The 21,451-nt window shown below is 42.3% G+C and overlaps 1 protein-coding gene across 1 annotated transcript in view; it reads right to left on the bottom strand.

Moving 5' to 3' along the window:
- Pappa (pappalysin 1) overlaps nt 1-21,451 on the bottom strand; it is a 232,771-nt gene that overhangs the window by 137,324 nt on the left and 73,996 nt on the right. The window contains exon 7 of the mRNA XM_046451913.1: nt 16,406-16,904. Coding sequence (XP_046307869.1) covers nt 16,406-16,904 — 499 coding nt within the window. The remainder of the gene's footprint in view (nt 1-16,405; nt 16,905-21,451) is intronic.

The raw sequence follows: 21,451 nt of genomic DNA, 5'->3' as shown, positions 1-21,451 counted from the left end.
GGTGGTGGGGTGGATGGTTGTTAAGAATTTGGAACAAAGAATATTGCATGTCTTGGGAAACAATATCTTGAAAAGCAGTCTGATGCAATGACTCTGGACCACAGGTCAGGAAAAATGACATTGGCTTTCCCATTTGTGTGTGTGAGTGTGTGTGTGTGTGTGTGTGTGTGTGTATGACTCTGGATGAATCAGTTTTCTTCTCTGGATCTCACCTTACTTATTCAATTAAAAAGAACATGGAGTTTAGGTAAAGTGAAAATCCCAAAGATGAATATACTATCCTTGATCTGAAATAGCTGAAGGGCAAAAAGGAGGATAAGCCAAGAACAATAAGGTTGAAGTACAAGGTAGAGTTTGAAAATCCCTAACAAGAGAAAGAGGTAGCTTGGAAGGATGAGAAAGATTTGTGAAGACATTTTTTTTTACACTCAAATTAGGTTGGTTTTCTTGTACTAGTGTTCTTAGTATCCCATACTTCATTTTAAAACTAAGAACATTTTTGACCATCAGAGATTGAATACCTGTCTACAAAGGTGTATGTTAAAGACAGAGAATGCATTATCCCTGCATTGCTAAATCTCTGTTCCTTGCACAGTGCCTGATACACAGCAGGCTTTCAACAGTCTCTATGAATGATTTCATCATTTGTGAAAGTACACATGGGGAAACATGTCAGAAGACATCAGCGATGAATAGGGTGTTCTGAGCAGTAGGAATAGCACAAGACAGGACACAGGCAAACCTTTTAGATAAAGGACAGTTCATTTAGACCAAACTTTAGGATAAGCCAGAGAAAGTGGTAAAGTTTTGTTACAACAGTCAGGTGAGAGTTTACAGGAGATGGTTGAAGGGAGCCTCAGAGGCAGATGTTGGGCTTGAGTCATCCAGAGGCAGAGAGCTACTGTAACAAGAGCAGGGCACTGAATGCAGTGATTTCTGAGCCTCCTCCTTATTGCAGCTACGGAGGTCAGAGCTTAGACATACTAACAGTAGATACTGCACCAACATTTAGTCTTTGTGCCGTCTTCCTTCCTTCTAGACCTGGGCACTCACTAGACAGAAGTCTTCCCACTGCAGATGTCCCCTTATTAATGCAAAGCTGCCACGCTGAAGTCCCATTGTCAAGAAAGAACCTTTGTTTGGGAAAATGGCCTTTATTTCTGAAATAGCCATCATCTTATTCCTCCTGGTGACCATCGTGAGCTCCAGCCATGGTTTGGAATCAATAAATGATGAATCAGATGACAAGGATCTGAGAATCCCCCAGGCTTCTGGCTTCTTCCCCAATGGTTCTAGAGTACATCCCTCTCACACAGGTAATGGAAAAACTCTTGTGTTTGTGTGTGTGTGTGTGTGTGTGTCTTAGCAATGCTGCCTTACTCTGTAGAAGGCCCAGAAAGGAGCAAATATATATACATGCAACTGATTAATTCCAGCAGCCTTTGATATAATTGTCCAAAGATTTACCCTGGTACCAATTTAAAACCCAGTAGCAAATTTAATAAAACTAACCGTTTGCAGCCAAGGCCTTTGTTATTTTGTTTTAATCATCTTTTACCACCAATTGAAATGATTTTCTACTTTCTTGGTGCAATGAAATAAAACATAAGGGAAAGAATGGAGGGACAATGTGGAAATTATAAAAGACCCAGAGTTTCAAATCCTGGGATAAGGTAACAGCTGTCCTGAGATTTTCCTGGTTATTTGTGTCAGGCTGAGATTTGAAGGGAAGACATTTACCAGTTTGGGGAAAACTCCACACCTGGATAGCATTAACCAAGGGAGAGAGGAAAACATCTACAAGAAACTCTTGTTTTTCCTGAATGCAACCAAAGGAGATGTGTGACAGCTTCCCCAAACATTCTGCCGGTGATGGGCAGGTCACCTGATTACAGAGCAGGGGCTTGTGACAAGCTGACCAGTCGCCAAGGACTCTGGAAGCCAAAACATCAGATACAGTTGGAGGTAAACAGGCATGCTGCACAGTGTGAAAATCGAGGCCAAGTTGGGGCCAGCGAGCCGAGCACAGGGACCCAGTGACAGCTGTGATTGAGCGGCACTAACTGAACACAGTTGTTGAGGACCAGGGGCCAGTGGGGAAAGCAATCTCCTTTCTCCTCCCTGTGGCCTCTCTGGGTGGCCAGCAATTTTATTACTGGCAGAGGGCAAGCCCAACAGCATTTTCAAATTTGGCACCACATCTAAAACCATTTGGGGGCTGGGTTTCTCTTTCTTCTCTGCCCCCACCCTCCCCTTGAATGCTTTGGGTTCCCTGAAAGCCCGCGTGCAGTTAGCAAACTACGTTTCCCCTCAATTTTGAAACCCATGTGCACTGGGGGAAAATGTAATCCTTATGTTTCTGATTCATTTACACTTAACTCATCAAAACACTATTTTGTAAGAGCTATTTGATGTCCACGAAGTCTTCTGAGCCCTTTTGTAAGCCCCGCTTCTTAGATGCAGGAAGTTACATTTCTGATGAGAGGGAGAACTTGAACCAAAAAGGTTGAGTTTGTTTTGAGACCAGGATTCTGCGAGGGTCACGTGGACTCTGAGCTTGGCCAAGTGTGTTCTCTCATTTCCTAGACCACCCCTTCACCCGTGCCAGCTGCCATATTGCTCCTGTGTCAATTCTCTATGATTTCACTGCTAGCAACTGAAGGAGACTTCCCCACGATCAGAGAGAGCTGAGCTCAAATTTGAGTCCCAAGGTCTGGCCAGCTTCCAGGATTCTGTTTTGTGAGAGAAAGAACACCTGGATTGGGAGTCAGAAGCCCTGGGTTCAATTCTCTGTTTTGCCACCAAATGACTGACTCTGAAGAAGTAGCCTTTCCCTCTGGGCTTGATTCTCCTATTTTTAAAGTGTTAGGGCTGGCCTGGATGATCTCAATGCTCCTTCTAGGTCTGAGAGTCTGGAGTCTAATTCCTGGACAGATGCAGGCTGCAGCATCTTAGAATTAATTCTCTTGGCCTCAAAATTCTGGAGGCTGAATTTGTACACAGAGAGCTTAGCTCAAGAAGGATCCAGAACAACAATGCAGAAAACAGAGCAGGATGAGTTTGGATATCACTTACTCCAATTTCCCTACTATGGGATGGATGTGGAAGACCAGAAGGGAGGAGAGGAGAGGAGCAAATAGCCCCAGGTCATGGCACAAGTTAATGGGCAAGTGCAGCTTCCCTGGCATTTCTGAAAAAAGTCCTTGGGTAGAAGTTACTAAACTTTCCAGTTCATGAAAGATTAAGGGTGGTAAGGAAACAAAAAAAATAACAACCAAACCTACCCACTCTGACAACACTGTGAGAGCAGACATTAGGATGGAAGGGTAACTGGCATTGTTGTGCATGAGGCACAGCGAGGTGGTATCTGGCTTGTATTAAAACCCATGAGTGAATGATTAATCCTGGTTAGAAAACAAAGCCCATGCTTTGTAACGTTATAGGTATTAGTGCTTTGGAAGATTAACCCCATGACCCCCTGAGGGACTTCCAGAATATTGGACTACCCTTTCAGAATCAGTAGATGATGAAAACTGATGGTCTCCTGGGTCCTGCCTGCCTACCCCCAGAACACTCACACACACATGCACACACACAGGCACTCATGTGTGTCATATGCACACACACACATGTTCCCAAAGATGCACATGCATACCTCAATTGCTCCTGCATTTCTACACAATAAAGGTTAGGGTTAGAGTATATGTCTGCATCTAATTCATGGGCCAGCAACTGGAAGCCTCTTCTAAACTCTCCCTCCTCTCAACCCAACCCAAACATGCTTGTATCTCTGCACTTACTCTGTTTCGGTGATGTCAGTAATGTGGGCATCTTCCATGATCCACTCACCTGCCTCCTTCTTCTGATTGGTCATCTGGGCTTCCATCCCATTAATACTGCTCTGCCCCATCCAATCCTTTCTAGTCCTACTTTGACCACCCTGGATCACCCACCATCTCCCACTTCAGTTTTGCAACCTTGTTTTCCTCCCTTATCATTCAGGCTCTCTGCCTCCATCCCTCCCTCTACCCAGATTATCCACACATGGCCAATCCAAAAACAAATCTCATCAGGAACTCATCTGAAGACACTCAATGGTACCCGTTACCCTTAGGATGAAGTCCACACCCTTAGTTTGGCATTCTAGGAGTGGTGTTACCTGCCCCCTCTCAACCTCCCCGGCCTCTGCTCAAACTCATTCAAGTGTCACTCCTAAGCCACTATGAGCAGCCAGTCTCCCTTCCCTTTCTGACATTCACTCAGATGCCACTTCTTCCAGGGGTTTTTTACTGACCCTTTAAGTAGAGCAAGGAGCTCCTAGTCCATGATTTCCCTTGACATAACAATGCTCACTCTGTTTTATTGGTTGTTTTTCACATTGACTGGACTCAGTTCCCAGAAGGCTGGTACTGTCCCTCATTGCCTCCTTCATCTCCATTGCTACATACAGGGCCCATTACAAAGGCAGAGCTAAATAAATGCCTACTAAATGAATGAAAGACTGAATTACACTTCGTGGTCCATGTTTTCACTCTGAGAATAAGAAAACAAAGTTGCTGCTAGACATGGTGGCACAGGCCTGTAATCCCAGCAGCTCAGTAGGCTGAGACAGGAGAATCCTAAGTTCCAGGCCAGCCTCAGCAATGGCGAGGTGCTTAGCAGCTCAGTGAGACCCTGTCTCTAAATAAAATACAAAACAGGGCTGAGGATGTGGCTCAGTGTCTGAGTGTCCTGAGTTCAATCCCCAGTACAGAGAGAGAGAGAGAGAGAGAAAACAAAGTTGCTAAGCTAAGAGGGGAAGGAGCCATTCTCATTTGTTCTTTGATCTTCTAGTAACTAATCCACCTTATAAGTTCAGAGAAAGACCATTGATGCAGCAAATGCACCTGTATTAGGGGTCTCTTACCAATTCCTGATGTGCCATGAGTTTACTCACTCGCTCCTTGCACATGCATGCACTTATTACACATATTGACCATCTGCCCCGTGTCTGTCCTTCCTTGAGAAACTGAAGGCGGAGGGTAATGAAGCAAATACTGTCTATCTCCCAGCTCTAGCATCCCATTGTCAGGTGAAATACCACTTAGGGAAAATGCACCAAAACATTCTGAAGTCACCTCAAAGGGAGAGCTTTTAAAGTTCCAAGTGAGGAGGCAGCTCTAGAAGGCAGCCTGAGAGTTAACCACTGTCCCAATCCCTAAGCTCAGAGCCCAGACTCACTGACAGTCACCTGCTGCCTTCACCCTTATCAAATTAGATGCACTCAGTGCAGGTGTTTGTTCAAGGGTGGTCTAAACAGGATTAGAAATTCATCGGCCTACCCCTTCACTTCTAGAAGGGTGGCACAGGTCCACAGATGAGGAGACAATTGCCCAGGGACATGGCATTTCAGGATATCAGTTTGGAACCTAAGTCTCCTGATTGAGGGCTAGGACATGGTGTTCTCCCCACCTCCTTATTTTCTCTCATTCAGCTACACAGATTAAAATGCAGTTAATCTTTTCCTTCCTCTCTTCTAATCCGGCATTGAACATTGAAGCACAGCAATTCTGCATAGTTTATGGGAAACTGATTCATATGTGTGTCTGTGCATGCCAGGGTTTGGCTCTCACACATACTCTCTGGCATGATGCTGGCCAAGAACAAACCTCATGAAAACCAAATAGGAAGAACCATTTAAATCCTTAAAGTTCCTAGACTGAATCATGTTCTCGCAAATCTATTATCTCATTCGTGTTTCCTGCCACCCTTTGTGAGACTATCTGGTGAGGAATCATACCTACTCTGTCCAGGGGAAGGAGCTTAGGGTCAGCAGTTGAAGACTCCTGGACAGGGTCACACCACAAGGCAGTTGCATACTGATCTGTGAGTCAGATCCCTTGACTCCAAGTTCAACATCTCTGGAGTGATGCTTGAGGTTCTCATTTCAAAAGACACAACATAAACCCACCAAGACCTGCCCTCTTGATTCTCAGTGTCTCTAAGCACAGACAGAATGGATTTTGTCCCCTCTTTTTGCCAATGCCCAGTATGAGGTAAATTCCTCCATTCTTCTCATATCTGTAATTGCTCTGACAGCTGTTATTTTTCTTCTCTTTCTTCTTCATTTATTTATTTTCTTAAAAATCAGGAATTGGAGCAGCACAACCAAGCCCTGTCTACCCTGCCTACTCCCAGGGTGAATGGATAACAACAAAGAAGCAGTTGACACCAGGACACAATTGCAACCTGATTTCGCTATGCAAGCATTCCAAAGGAGCTTCCTCTGGAATGCCAGTGCCGTGACGTGGGACAAGAAAACAGTGTTGCTTTTTCCAATGTCAAATGCACATAAAGCCTTCTGGCAATCTCTGGGCCATCTTTCCTCTTCACTTCTGCTCCTATTCCATCAAACTATTGGTCCACAGACATCCATAGAAATATCTCAACATTACCAGAATCGCTCTGTTTTTCTGATCACAGGTATAGGCATCTTTGCTTTGGTAATATGGTGTAATCTATTAGAGGACACTCATCATACCCTTCCCCATGATAATAATAATATCCATTTTCTCTCCAATGGGTAATGTTGCTTTTTTTTTTTTAAACTTGACTTATTTGTCTAGTTCCTTATCCTAACTGAGGAGGACCTATCTCAATTCTGACCATTAATTCTGCTTGATAGTAAGTTTCTGTCGACTCAAGTTGATTCATGTATGTTTATTGACAAGGCGCAAGCTAGAAGATCTCAGTGAAGAATCCCACTTCTAACTTCCTGGAAGAAGTTTCTTAAAGTCTTTAAATATTGATTTCTCTAGCTGGAAAGTGGAGCTAATAATACTCAAAAATATTTTTTTGAAAAGATTAAATGAGATAGAATATTTAAAAGTGCTTAATCCAGTGTCTAATACATAGCCAGTACATTACAGAGACATTTGTATCATGTGTTGTATTGTACTTGAATAATAACATAAAGGATTTGTAATTGAGAGTCATCAAGTCTATCATTTTATAAGCAAAGTGTGCGTGGACCAGTTACACAGTTCCTTTGCACATAGTGTAAGAAATGGGGAAAGCATCTGTTTCCTGGGATCATTGGGGTATCATTACACTTAGAATGGTTTAATGCATTTTGGGTAATTCGTTCAAATATGCATTTGAAAACCCTTCTCAAAACCCTTTTAAAATCATGCTACACCAGGAAAAGTTAGGGTAATCACCACAATTTTCCATACAAAGTACTGCTTTCATTATTTACCTACTTATTTGTTTGTTGATTTATTTCCTTATTTAACTTCATAAAAATCAGTCCCAGTCTCAAAAGGATATGGATGGGATCTGAAGGCAGCAGATTATTCTGTCTTTAACAATTTGCTGGAGATGTGGCACAGATGATGGTGGGTGGAATGGCAACTTTATGGTTGTGGGAAAGAATCCGAGTACCTCACGGAAGCAGCTTAGCACACTGCGAGCAGAAATGGTCTCTGTGGTATCAGCATTGGTCCTGAGCAGGCCCAGCCCTGTGTATTCAACTGCCCCCTTAGCAACTCCTTAGAAGTCTCTTGGGCATTCCAAACAATATACATCTAACACTGAACTGTTAATCTAGCCCAGTCCCTGACTAAATGCTAAATTAAAATCTATTTCTCCTTCTACTTCTGGAAATAATATTCTCTCATTCCAGATACTCAACCAGAAACTTGAGTCATTGAATAATCCTTTTTACTTAAGCCCTTTGCATTCAATGTACCATCAAGTCCTATTGATTCTACCTTGATAACGGACCTCCAACTCACTCACTTTTCTGAATAAGTAACTACAATTTCTGGTTTGGGCTTTAGGACTAACCTTGACTGGAACTCTCACACTTTCTCTGTCCTTTGTTTTTTTTTTCTTTCTTTTTTTAAATTAAATTTAATTTTTTTATTCGCTACACTTGACATTACAATGATCTTGGCAATTCATACATTTGAATCATTGGGGTATAATTTCTCATTTTTCTAATTGTACAGATTGCAGAATCACACTGGTCACCTATATACTACCAAGCATTCAGAGTGATATTATAAAAAAAGAGATATGATTGGCTTAGTGCTTCTATTTTGAAATGAATAAATCCAAACTCCTTACCACCCACTATCAACCCCTTCATACTATGGCCCCTGGTTATCCCTCTAACTCATCTTCCATTCTACTTTAATTTAAGGGGGCAGGGATTATATTCTATCTACTCCCCATGATAGAATTCCTCAGTTGGTTATTACCATGTTTATGTGTGCTTTTGTTCAGCTTCTCTCTCCTGGGAGAACTTAGGGTTCAGAATCACAGGGTCAGCACAGAGACTGACATGCAGTAGTCACCCCTTCTTAAATGAGCAAGAATGAATGATGAAGCAAAGGAGCGTGTTTATCAAGAGAGCCATGTGACTATCACTTAACTTCCCTGGGCCTCAGTTTCCCCTAACTGTAGAAAAGAAACTGTAATGATCCAGCCGCTTTCAAGTCTGGTAGTGCATCTGACAGATCCATAGAAATTTAGAGGAGTGATTTTGGTGGTGTTAGCATACAATGGGGGTCTCTTGAAATCATAAAGTACCTGAAGACCGTCAACACTTCTATGGCTGTTACTGACCAATGGGGATCCATTGATTTTGCCAAACCCCTTTGCTTATCCTACCATACCCAGAACCTGTATTTCATTCTGAAAGGTACTTGGCCTAAGACTGATGTGAGGGAGTCAGGGGTGGGTGATGCCTGGCTTCCAAAAATAGACTGAGATCTTGTTCACTATGCTGGTCTGAGCTGGGAACAGTGGTATTCATCCTGGGCTTGGAGGAACAGCTCTCCCTACTGACACTTCCCAACAGCACCTCAGAATGCAGGTACAACCACGTGGGGCAGGCGTGGGAGAAGGCCTTGCTCAGGAAGCGGTCCAGCCCGGATTGCATATTTCTGCAATGTGTTCCTGGAAACCACGTTGGTCTGACAACGTCCAAACTTCCTCAAGCCTCCTCCTCCTCATCTGCTTAAATGCTCAAAAAACAAATGGAAAAAATTTGTTCTGTCCTCTTTTATTTGTGTTTATTCTACTGCTTTTGGAAACAAGAAAAACTAGTTTTAACATTCATTTTCTCCATTTATCACGATAGCACCTTGATCTATACCAGTCATCACCATAATACCCATGTTAGTTTGCCAGGCACGCCTTTTGGTGGGGAAGTCAGACAAAGGAGATGTAAAACTTGGATCTAGTGTCTAGTACCTTTGGGACTTTAAATGAACACTTTATCTCCTTGAGTCTCAGTTTCCCCATTGAATAATCAAGCATGCTAATGCCTATATCTCATTGATAGGCTTAAATAAAATATATGATAGTTATTAGTAGTCACGATTTTAGGACTACTAGCTACAACTGACACTTGAACATGTGAGGGTGGTTAACACAATGACTATGTTTAGGCGGAATCCAGGTTGGTTTTTATTACCTATTTTATCTTCAGAACACGATCTGGTTCCCAGAACAGGGAATGCAGTGAAGTAGCATTTAACAAATATATCAATGCATAAATTGTGACTCAGAGTAACCTCTTCATAAACACTAGTTCCCTCTTGATTGCCTTTTCTACTCCAGATCCTAATTACATTGATGGACATGCAGGAGAGCCAACATTAAAATCCCTATGTAAGAGAGAGGAAAATGGGGAAGTGAAGAGATTAAAGACTATCTCAAGGATATTAACAGACAAATCACAGAAGAGGAAATGTGGATGCCGTGGAAATACTTGAAAAGATTCTCACTGAAGAGTATCTAACAAGCTGGGCTTGGTGGCACACCCCTATAATCCCAGTGGCTTGGGAGGCTGAGGCAGGAGGATGGCAAGTTCAAAGCCAGCCTCAGCAACTTAACAAGGCTCTAAGCAAATTAGCAAGACCCTGACTCAAAATAAAAAGGGCTGTGGATGTGGCTCAGTAGTTAAGTGCCCTTGGGTTCAAACCAAAAAACAGCAAGCAGTACCTAACAAGAAGCCCCTTTTATCCAACAAAGGGTCAAAGATAAAGTACGAATGCGCCAAGCAGTAAGCAGAACTTGCTGCAGACAGCTGGTGGAGGGTAAGCTAGTTTACCCTTAGAACGTCACAGGTTGTGTCCACTAAGTTGAAAAAGACCCATGGCTTATGGCCCAGCAATTCTGTCTCAGTGCCAGTCCTAGCGAAATGCTTCATGCATGTGCTCAGGGGGAGGCATGTACAAGAGTACTCAAAAAGCAGCATTTGTGCTGGAAGGAGAATAGAAAAGGAACAGAATATTATTTATTTCTATTCATAATAGAAAAAAGGATGTGTGAAATAACCTCAGTGCCCATCATTAGGAGTTTGGCTAAATAACTTGGAGCAGATTTGTTTTATGGAATATCATTAGGTAGCTAAAAAAGAAGTACGTGTAGGAACTGAAGTGGATGCATAAGCCAAATTACACCGTTTCCACCTCAAAGCTCTGCATTTGATCTGAGATGGAGCATGCACTTCTGTGTACTGTAATTTATTCGTTCATCCATCCATCCATTAATTTACTTATCAACGTTTACTGAGCACCCACTTGGTTCCAGCCACCTGCATTTTGGTAAATCTCTTCAATGATCAACTGTTACACGTCCTTCAGGTTGGTACAGACGTCACTCCCTCCAGGAAGCCTACCTTACCCACTCAGGCTGGGTTACGTACCCTCTCTGTGTTTTCTCCCAGCCCCCTTGTGCTCTTACACAATAGCAGTTTTCATGCTTCAGTATCTTCACCTGATACTCTGTCTACATCCCCTTTCCCCACTTTTAAACCATGCTCCTGAAGTCAAGGATGATGTCTGCATCGATTAGAGCTGCAGGCCTAGCCCAGAACCCACACTAGTATTATTGTTAAATGAAACAAGTATTACTGAACATGGTTACATTGGAGTTTCACTATTTGATGGATGAACGAGCAAATGAACACACACAAGAACAAAAAATGGAAGACTGGATAGCAAGCAGAAAGAGCTAGCAAAAAAAAAAATGGTGGGGGACTTAAAAAAGAGAATGAAGTGACTCATCCCAAGAGCCGGAGAAACAGCATGCATGAGCCACCTTGCCTTCCACTGACCCTGAGTTAGGATAAATGTTTCAAATCCTTTGAGGCTTAACATGGCATCGCATAGCAAATCTGACCAAATGGGATGTTATACAATCACGTTTTCTTTTTGTCTGCCCCAGCTTCATTGTAAGAATCAATGAACCAGGCATGGTGGCACCCGCCTGCAATCCCAGTGGCTCAGATGGCTGAGACAGGGGGTTCATGAGTTCAAAGCCAATCTCAGCAATGTTGAGATGCTAAGCAACCCAGTGAGATCCTGTCTCTAAAATACAAAATAAGGCTGGGGATGTAGCTCAGTGGCCAAGTGCCCATGAGTTCAATCCCTGGTACCCTCCCCCAAAATAAAAATAGAAAATCAATGACAGCAAGGACCTTGATCCATCACTGTATCTCTAGTGGCTAGGAGGTAGCCAAGTTCAGGTAGGAAGTCAAAAAACCTGAAGAATAAACTCATTTTTTTTCTTAATTGATGATGGCCCTGAACATTTAGAATCCAGAGGAAGAAATTTGGATCTGATTTGTGAAATTTGGACTTAATGTGAGCTGCTATTAACTCTTTCTGATTTGATAAGAATGTCCATACATATCCTATGGCTATATTCTTTCCTCATGTCTATTCATTTTCTCTAGGAATTACATTGGGAATGCCAAGGAGGTAGAGTAAAATAGGTAGAGATTGTTCTGGAAGTTTAATAGAGCTAATGTGTGAGAGAAATTAATAGGTTAATACACTGGGGCACACAAGTCAGCCAGTTGGGAGAGATGACTTCTAAAAATATTTCTAACTCTAAATTGAGGATACTAAGAATAGAGAGGCACTAACAAAATAGGCAACACAAGCATATTTGTTTAAGCAGAGAATGAACAATTAAGAGCACTACCTTTGCAATTGATAGCTCTGTATACAGACCCAGTTTTGCTGCTTGATAGTTGTGTAAACTCTACCTTTTCTGATTTTGCATTCCAGGTCCATTAAAAAAAATACTTACTGAGTGCCTACTTTGTGCCTAAAGTTGTTCTAGGTGCTTGGAATGCATCTAGACAAACAGGCAACAAGCCCAGTCCTCAAGGAGTTTAGATTCTAGTTCTAAGTCTAGACCTCGGTCCTCCCAAATCCAAGCCAACTTCTGACTCTGCATCTCTGTTTCTTCCATCAGAGCCTAATTGACCGCATGATGTTGCTTCCTATGGATACCTTCTCCCATAGAGTGTGAGCACCTTGAGAGGTTGGCACTACTGGGTCACCAATTCATCACACAGGACATGGGACAGACAAATGAATAATAGTGAGCTGCTATTAACTCTTTCTGATTTGATTTATACTTCATTTTCTTATTCTCTCTCCATCTACTCTCTATCCTCTATCTATCTATGACTTAGTTTTGTTTAGACTCTCACTTTTTGGAGAAATTTGCAGATTCCACACAGAGCCATGTAGCACAGTGCTTAAAGCATTTTGATAGCAATGTTAAAAAACAAAAGCTTCTCTGCTTTTTCCTTACAGCCAGGGACATAAAGACCTGGTTGTGTAACTTGTGTGACTAGAGCCCAAGGGTAAGTCATGGCAGCAAACTCTGGGCAGCTAACACTTTTAATCCTGCCTTCTACCTGCTCTATCTAGAACTTTGGCCATACTAGAAGCATTCCTCAGCTCTAAAAGTCTGCCTTCACATTACTTCAGGGGGGAGGTGGTACTGTGTAGTGATTAGGAGGGTGGAATTTGGAATTGGTCCTGGGGTTTTAACCTAGCTGTGCCATTACTAGATGCATGAGGTTAGACAAGTCACTTTGACCTTCAAATTTCTCACCTGCCTCATAAGAACTTATAAGACACTAACAGCAGAGTGCATTGTAAATGGTTGTCAGTATTATTGCTTTTGTGTACACACTACACATTTCAGAAAGGCATCCAGAGCCAGTGAGGGTCCCTTGGATGCTAATTTTCATGTACAATTCCTGTTGAATCCTTTTGATTACAAAAAAGTGTATGAGTTGCCTGTTACCTGAGACACTTTCTCTGATGTCTACCCACAGAAAAGAGCTCCATATATTCTCCCCTTATATTAGAGATGTGGAAAATGAGGCCCAAATAGGTGAAGCACTGGGTCTTGGTGTTGTATGGTGAGTCAGTGGAAGAGTTGGCACTAGTACCTTTTCTTTTGATAGTGTCAGTTCTTATTCACTGGAGGGGTTTTGGCTTAAGGGAGATGGAAGCATTCCACATTTCTTCCTTGTCCTGGCCAAAAGTAATCAGTCTACCAGAAACTTCCATGGGGTAAGCACAGAAGGCTCTCCCTTCATCAATGTCATACCTTGGAAAACTATCTCTAGTGTAGATAACAGAAAGAATAAATATTTTTGTTGAGAGAAAAGAATGAAGACAAAGGTCAAAGGGAATCATGTAATGGGTTGAGTCAGGGAAAAAAAAAGAAAGCCTTTTTTTTTCTCTCTCCTCTTTTTCTCCCAAACAGTCTTTATATAGAACTTGTATAGAAGCCAATTTATTTGATACGGAAAAAATGTTAAAGCAGCAAAATACACATACACATATATGCACACACACAAAGAGGTATTTGTGGTGGGGTTCAGAACTAAAATTACCAAGAGATAAAGGAGATGAAGTGGAAGGTTGACTTGGAATGAAGTGATGTGTTTTCCTTTATTTTCAGACATTCAGAGAACATTAAGGTCAGAAAGCCCAGCCCAGGTCTCTAATAAAATTCTTGAGACTCAAGAAAGAAAAAGAAGAAGGTAAACTGGCATCTCAGTTCAGCCTTGTGCTTGTCAAATTTGAGGGTCTATAAAGGAGCATTTGGTGCATAAATGGTTCATGAGCGTGTGGAGTTGAACATTGGTGGTTTCGGGAAGCAAAATGGCATAGGCGTTGGTTTTTCACCAAGGGACAAGGTCCTTAGCACTCCTGTTGAGTGCCTTCAAGAAAGGGACCTGACTCCCAGTTCCCTGTACAGACTCTGGCACGTAGAATGTTCTCAATATATACTTGTTAACTAAATGAGTAGTTTCGAGAGTGGAAGAAAATTTGGAGGTTACTGGACTGCAAGGTTTGTTCAGAGCAGTCACTATTAAAATTGACCAGCACTGGAATCACCTAGAGAGACCCTGCCCACAGAAATTCTGATTCATAGGCTGGACTGTGGCCTCAGAACCTGTCCTTTGGAAGTTTCCAAGTGATGTAGATGCAGCTGGTCTGAATCCAGACTTGGAGAACCTATTTTAGTGCAGGGGATCTGCAACTTGGTTGCACATTGTAATTGCCTGTTGAGATTTTAAAAGTCCTGAAGGTTGCACCTTACTCTTTCCAATAAAATCAATACCTGGGAGGAGGGCAAGAGGGATGGAGGCTGACACTCAGAAAATTTTAAAAGAGTCCAAGTTTTGGGGTTAGGCAACTGAGTGTGAGAATCACTTCTCCTTGTAGAGTTGAGGCATTTAAAGACCAGAAAGGGCAAGCCACTTACCTAAGATAGTAGAGCAAGTAAGTGACTTAGCTAAGAATAGAACTCAGGGTGCTTTTACTTCTGTTTAACTTCTACCATTCCACACTTATCAACCCGTGTCAGCTCTCACAGACTCATAAATCAAGGCAAAAAATGAAAGCTGTGTATAAACTGAGGTTTTAAGACATCTATTACTTCTTTCCTCCATTGTTTTATAAAGAAATTTTAAGTGGATGCATATTTATAGAACTTTACCACTCCAGACAAGTGAGGAGATGGAAGAGACAGCGTTATGGAATATTTTCAAGGCAAGACGATCCTTTAAATTTTAAGTACATTCTTAAACACAGACCAAGTGCTCCCTCTGAGTTCTTCACCAGATGTTCTTCATCTCGGATTCAATGCATGGGTGAGGGTTTGCTTGAGATGTGCACATTAATTGCTGGCATGTAAAAGGAAGTGCTGGTAAAGTGTTTGAAAGTGGTTCTGTCTCTTAAAAAGATTAAAAGTTTCCTTCCAGAACTTGGTTTCCATTAATGATTGGCTGAGTAAATATTTTCAAGTAGACGGAGCAGAGATTATGTCTTATATCATCTTAGAACCAAATAAAGAGCCACAAAAGGCTTACAGAAACCATGGACTTGGACTTTTTCATCACACATAGGCGAAATTAAGGCTCAAACAGATTAACTGATTTATCTGACATTAGTAAGTGGACCAGCTGTGACTAGACGCAAAGCGTCTGAGTCCAGAGTTATGGTTCTTTCTAGTATTCAAAGCAGTCCCCATGTACATAGTGGGTATTTGATAAATGTTTGTTGATTGACAGCTTAGACCATTCTACCCACATAAGATGATTAAGGCTATATCAGTTTTCAGACTAAAGGGGAAGTTGGAATCACATCTCTGATTCAACTTAAGCTGAGTACACTGGCTTAGGAGTTGGGATTGGATGCTTGTCTTGATCTCATTGCTTCCTAACCCCATGATCTTAGACAAATGACTTTACAACTCTAAGCCCCAGTTTTCTCCTTTGAAAAATGTGGTTGTAGAGAGGATGAAATGAGTAAAAGATGAAATGACCTTAGCCCATTTTCTGGGACACAAGGAAAATCACTAATAACTTCATCATAGGGTGGCCTTCCACATAAAGCCTAAATCCTGGATATGTTTGAAGAACTGGTTTTAAAAGTGACGATTAAAGACAAGCACTATCTCACATGAAATCATTGAGTATCCCCCCATCCCTCAAAACAAACAAACAAACAAAAAAAACATGGATCCTAGAGCTACAAAGACCCTTAAGAGGTCCAAACACCTGTTTTCCATCTCAGGAAATGAGACAGAAACAAGGACTGTGATGCAACATTCACCTTCCAGCAAAATATATATGAAAATACTCAGGAGTATGCCCAATTCCCACGCCAATCTGCTATAACTTCATCTCTTTTTCATTCACCAAAAAAGCAATCAGAATGCTTGAATCTGCTTCAACTTCATAGAAAATGGAAATCATTAACAAACTTAGGTTCTTCTACCTTCATTGTAATAAGTGAGTTTCTTACAGCTATTCACATCCAACCTTGTTCATTTACTGATGGGGAGGCTAAGTTTCATAGGTTAGGGTCAAACATCAGAGGTGTCACCAGATTTAAGCCTCTTGGTTCCTTGCTTATCACACTCTTGCTACTATATCAATCCTGCCTTGTTGAGATGATTCTATAATCCCCAGAAGTGATTAGAGCCTGAGGAACTTTCTCCTTCCACTCCAGGTCTTTCTGACGCTCTGAACATCCCTCTACCACCTATCCACTTGATCAACTTCCTATGGAGAAGGCATACTTACATGTCTTTGAATCTTCTATTGAGGTGTAGGAGAGATGCCACGTCGTCTTGGAGAGGAGGGTCTCGGACCACTTTATACTGCAGAGGCTTACACTCCAGGCAGAGTGGGCTGTCTGCAACCGAGGTCAACATGGCAGCATCGATCTCCAGATGTTCATCCAATGTGTAGATCTGGATGCCATACACCTCCTCGCCCACATCCTGGAGTCTGATGGTCAGTGGAATGTCACAGAAAACATTCTGAGGGCCTAGGGAGATGTTCGCTCCACTGACAGTCAACAATTTGATGTCATTGACAGCTCCACTAGAGTCCCAGTCAGTGGAGACAAAGGTCACCCAGATAGCCAGAGACTCAGGGACTACGGGGTACCGGAATTCCAGCTCGAGGTAGCAGCCTTGTGGCTCAGGGCAGGCTGGAGGGACTGTGTGTGGGTTGACAGCTGAATTTGGGCTCCAGGTGCGGACGCTGGACTTACAGGGCTGTTCCACATCTGGATGACCTATGGAGAAGATGGGAGGGAATGAGCTCCTCAGTCAAGACCTTCATTCTGGTCATTAGAATTTCCCACAGACCCCATAAGGGACTGGTCTGATGAGAATGTAGAAAAATGAGAGAGAATTCTAGTGTTGTGATTAATCTTTTGTATACATAGCACCCAGTTTCTCCCCACCCCTGGAAAACAGATCTCGGATGAATCACCAGACATTTGGTCAAACTGCATTCAAATAAGTGTCTTACTATTGAGTTGATGTCCAAGATTCTCTTCCTAATCTTTCATTTGACAACTTTGCTCCTTAGCATAAAAATCATGTATGTCCCATGAACATGTTTAATTTTTTGCAAGGATTCATTTATAAAGTGAGGAAACTAAGGCTCAGAAACGTGGAGTGAATGGACCAAGTTCATAAACTTGAAGTGTCAAGGTCAGCCTTAGAACCCAGCTTGACCTCATTCAGAAGTCCTTATAGTTCATTCTTTTTCATGATGGATGTGGAGTCACTAAAATAAGTGAGAATCCATGTGCTATTATAGCCTTTGTGACGTCCTGCTTGGACTGAAAGATACACCAGAAAACCCTGAGCGAAGAGGAGGTAAGCAAGGGTAGCATCCACCCCTTGGACTGGAGATCTGGGAGGAAATAGCCATGAAAAGCTGGAAAGCTCTGGAGCCACCTTATCTGTCTTCCTCCCTTTCCCTACGTGAGGTCATTCCAAACCACTGAGCTTCTCTGAGCTCTTTCCAGTCTGATTCAGGAAGGGGAGGGCTGGGATTCAGGAGGGGGAAGAGAGGGATTCTTCTACTCTTTCCCTAGGGAACTGACCTCAGCCTGCCATGACTTCTGAATTTTTCTCTGCTGAAATCACATCTAGACCCTCAGAGAGCTCTTCCCTACACTACTGAGAAAAGTAACCAGGATGCAGCAATTGGCTCTAACTTGCTTATGGGAGCCTAGTTACAGAGCATCTGGTGAGGGTAGAATGGGGGACATTCAGGTTGTGCTATTAGCCATACTCCTTTTCATGTTCAGTATCAGTGGTTGGTGGCTATGGCGGTGAGGACACCGGACATTTCTAAAGCAAAAAGGAAAAAAAAAAAGTGATCTTTGTTTGAAAACACCTTTTGGTAATGTCACAAGGTCCAGGTAGGAGGTATAGGAATCAGCACCAAATGAGTATTAGAAAGCCACGTGGGGTAGAAAAGCAACTCTCGAAAAAGCTGTAAATGCCTCCAACCTCTTTGGCTCTGCCAAGACAAGGAAGAAGAGAGAAGACACCAACCACGTGGAGATGGAAAAGAGGAGAAAAGGGAACAAGGGAAATGCACAGACTTTTGAAGATACAAGTCATCAAAACAAGAAGAGATGGCTATAAATATAAGATTCCCTCCAACCCTCCTTGACTAGGTTCATTCATTATTCACAACAACTGCTGGCTAGAAGCAACCTTTAGTTTAAATGAAAAGCACAAATAAAACTTCCTGCCCAGCTGAAGATTTTCCCCTGTCTGCTCCCCAACCCACTGGATTTCTGACTCAGGTTTTGTGGATGGTGGGCCCATGTGTATTACTTGTTCATTCAGTAAACATTATTGAGGGCAAAACTTTACAGTATATGAAGCACATTCCTTAGTGATTAGTGAACTCATCTGATTGTCATCAAAGCCCTGAAGAATGGGTAACATTCCTGTCTGTTTTACAGGTCTATTTCACTCTATGCCACTGAGTCTTTGCTTAATAACATTGCAAACAGCAGATGCTCAATCAGTATTTGTTAAATGAAGAACATTCTACCTTGTGAACACAGAGTTAAAAAAAATAAAGTTACTGTGTGGATTAGAGCCTGCTGCCTGGAGGTGGGTGCCAGGTGAGTGTGCTCCACCCTCCATGGGCTTTCTCCCAGAATTGGCAAGGGATAAAATGATCTTTCTCCCTTCCTTGGAGAAAATGACTATCAGTGGTGGGAAGCCACAGGAGAGCAAAGATGACAAATCTGTTTGGCTCGTCCTTCCTCCCTGGTTTCTTGTTAATCAACAGGGACCAAATGCTTTCCAAAGGACAAGAAGGTGAGCCTGGTCATTATGCTCCAGTAAGTAAACAGAAGTAGCAGTCTTAGGGAAGCTTATCCGTGTCTGGTTATTAGAGACAGACCCTGAGTTGTAAAGAACAGCCACAAGGGTCATGAAGTCCAGCCCATCCCCAAAGCAGCAATCCCTGCCATAACACCAGGCTTCAGGAATCGAGCATCCTCTACGTGCAGGCACCGTGCCAAATGCATTACATGCCTGAGCTCCTTTCATGCTGGCAGTAAGTCTATGGTGCAGGTTTTATGAAACTCTTTTTACAGAAGAGGAAACTGAGACTCAGATGGTTAAGTAATCCCTGGTGGGGAGTAGAATATTATGTGATACTGTTGGTCCAGGCAGCGTGCCAGGCTTTGAAGCAATGAAAGTTGGGTTAAAATGTCAACTATGCAGCTTCTCATTGTTACCTACTGTACTGTTACCTACCTCACCGGGTTGCTGTAAAATGCAAATGGAACGAGATCACTAATAAATGCTCATCAATGTATTAAGCTTGGTCCTGAAAAGGAAGGAAGAACTAATGAGGAAAATCTTGGTGGGAGGAGGAATTCTAAGCAAAGAGAAGAGTGGAGAGAGAGGGAGAGCTAAGGTGACCCTGGTTTGCAGAGTGATGGGAGAAGAGCAAATGCTGAGGCTGGAAAGATGCGTTAGGAAGCGTCTTGTATGTCACATTAAGGAAAGTGAGCGTCAAAGGAGACCGATGAAGAGGTACTGGGAAATTTAAGCAGAGGAACGTTAGATTTGCTTTTAGAAAATTCACTACTTGGAGAATGTTAAGGTTTACATGTAAGGTGTCCCCAAAGACATGAAAGAAAATTTAGCGATGAAATGATTGGGTTATAAGAGGCTTAACATAACCAGGACATTAATCCCCCGACAGGGATTAACTTGGTAGTAACGGTAGGCAGGTAGGGGCCCTGGGGGTATGTCTTTGGGGTTTATATTTTGTCTTGGTGGGGAGAACTCTCTTTCTCTTTGATTCCTGGTGCAATGCCCTAATTTGCTTTCCTACACTCTACACTTCCACTATGATGTCCTGCCTCACCTCAGGCCCCAAGGAATGGAGTCCACTGCCTATGGACTGAGACCTCTGAAACCTTGAGCCCCCAAATAAACTTTTCCTCCTTTAACTGTTCTTGACATGTCTTTTGGTCATAGCAGCAGAAAAGCTGACTAAAACAGAGACACAGGTACTATGTACCCCTCCAACCATCTATCCATCTTAGCATTCAAAGAATAATTATTGAGTGCCAGGCCTGTGTCCAGAGAAAGGCTAGCCCCCGGGGGAACAGGGTTCTAGACACTGTCTTCATGAAGCTTCCAGTCTGGCAAGGTTTGGAGACTCCTGCATTAATATACAGGATACAACTAAGGCTGGGGCAAAGACAGCATCAGAGATGACAAGTCAGAGTTGCTAAGGAGGAAAATAGACAGGGCTGGGAGATTGATTGGGTGTGTTTTTGAGGCAGGGAGAGGGGCCAAGAAAAAGGAACCAATAGTAGAAGAAAGAAAGGAGGGAATACTCTGGAAAACAGTATGAAGATTCCTCAGAAACCTTGGAATGGAACTACCCTTTGACCCAGTTATCCCACTCCTTGGATTATATCCAGAGGAGTTAATCAGCCTACTATAGTGACTCACCCACATCAATATTCACATCAACTAAGCTATGGAACCTACTCAAGTGCCCTTCAACAGATGAAATGGATAAAGAAAACATACCCAATGGAATATTACTCAGCCATAAAGAAGAATGAAGTTATGGTATTTGCTGCTAAATGGATGGGACTGGAGGCTATCATGCTAAGTGAAATAAGCCAATCCTAAAAAATCCTTTGTCTCTCTGATATGACAAAGCTAACTCTCAATAGGTGGGGGTTGGGGGAAGGATGAGTGGAGGTTCTCTGGATTGGACGGGGAGATGGGGGAAAGAAAGGGGGGATGGGAACAAGAAAGTCAGTAGAATGAATTGGTCATAATTTTACTATGTTCATATATGAACACATGGCCAGTGTGACTCCACATCATGTACAATCACAAGAATGGAAAGTTATACTCCATGTATGTATGATATGTCAAAATACATTCTAGTGCCATATATAACTAAAAAGAACAAATTAAGAAAAAGTAGGGAAGGAAGAAAGAAAGGGGAAAAGGAGAGTAGAGCAAAGGAGGGAAAAGCAGGAAAGAAAGAGAAGTCCAAAGTCCTCATTATTAATAATGTATGTGGTAACGAAATGTACATATGGCAACTAAATGAAAGGTTCCATGTTGATATAAACGGATAGAGTGAGGTCACAGATGTGTGCAGAGATGTATTTATACATATTATGCTGATCTGCATTTACATCATGATGCTCTGTATAGACACCTACGCTGTGTCTATCTGTAGGTACACTGGAACTGGAGACATGAATATTGTCATAAAAACTTGGTGCCGGGGCTTTTTCTAGATGTATAGATGAGC

Source organism: Marmota monax, unplaced genomic scaffold (assembly GCF_021218885.2).
Source record: "Marmota monax isolate L192 unplaced genomic scaffold, Marmota_monax_Labrador192_F-V1.1 WCK01_AAM20220418_F8-fsc00020, whole genome shotgun sequence".
NCBI classification, from domain to species: Eukaryota; Metazoa; Chordata; class Mammalia; order Rodentia; family Sciuridae; genus Marmota; species Marmota monax.
The sequence above is the reverse complement of the archived record's forward strand: the minus strand, read 5'-3'. Positions and strand labels throughout refer to the sequence as shown.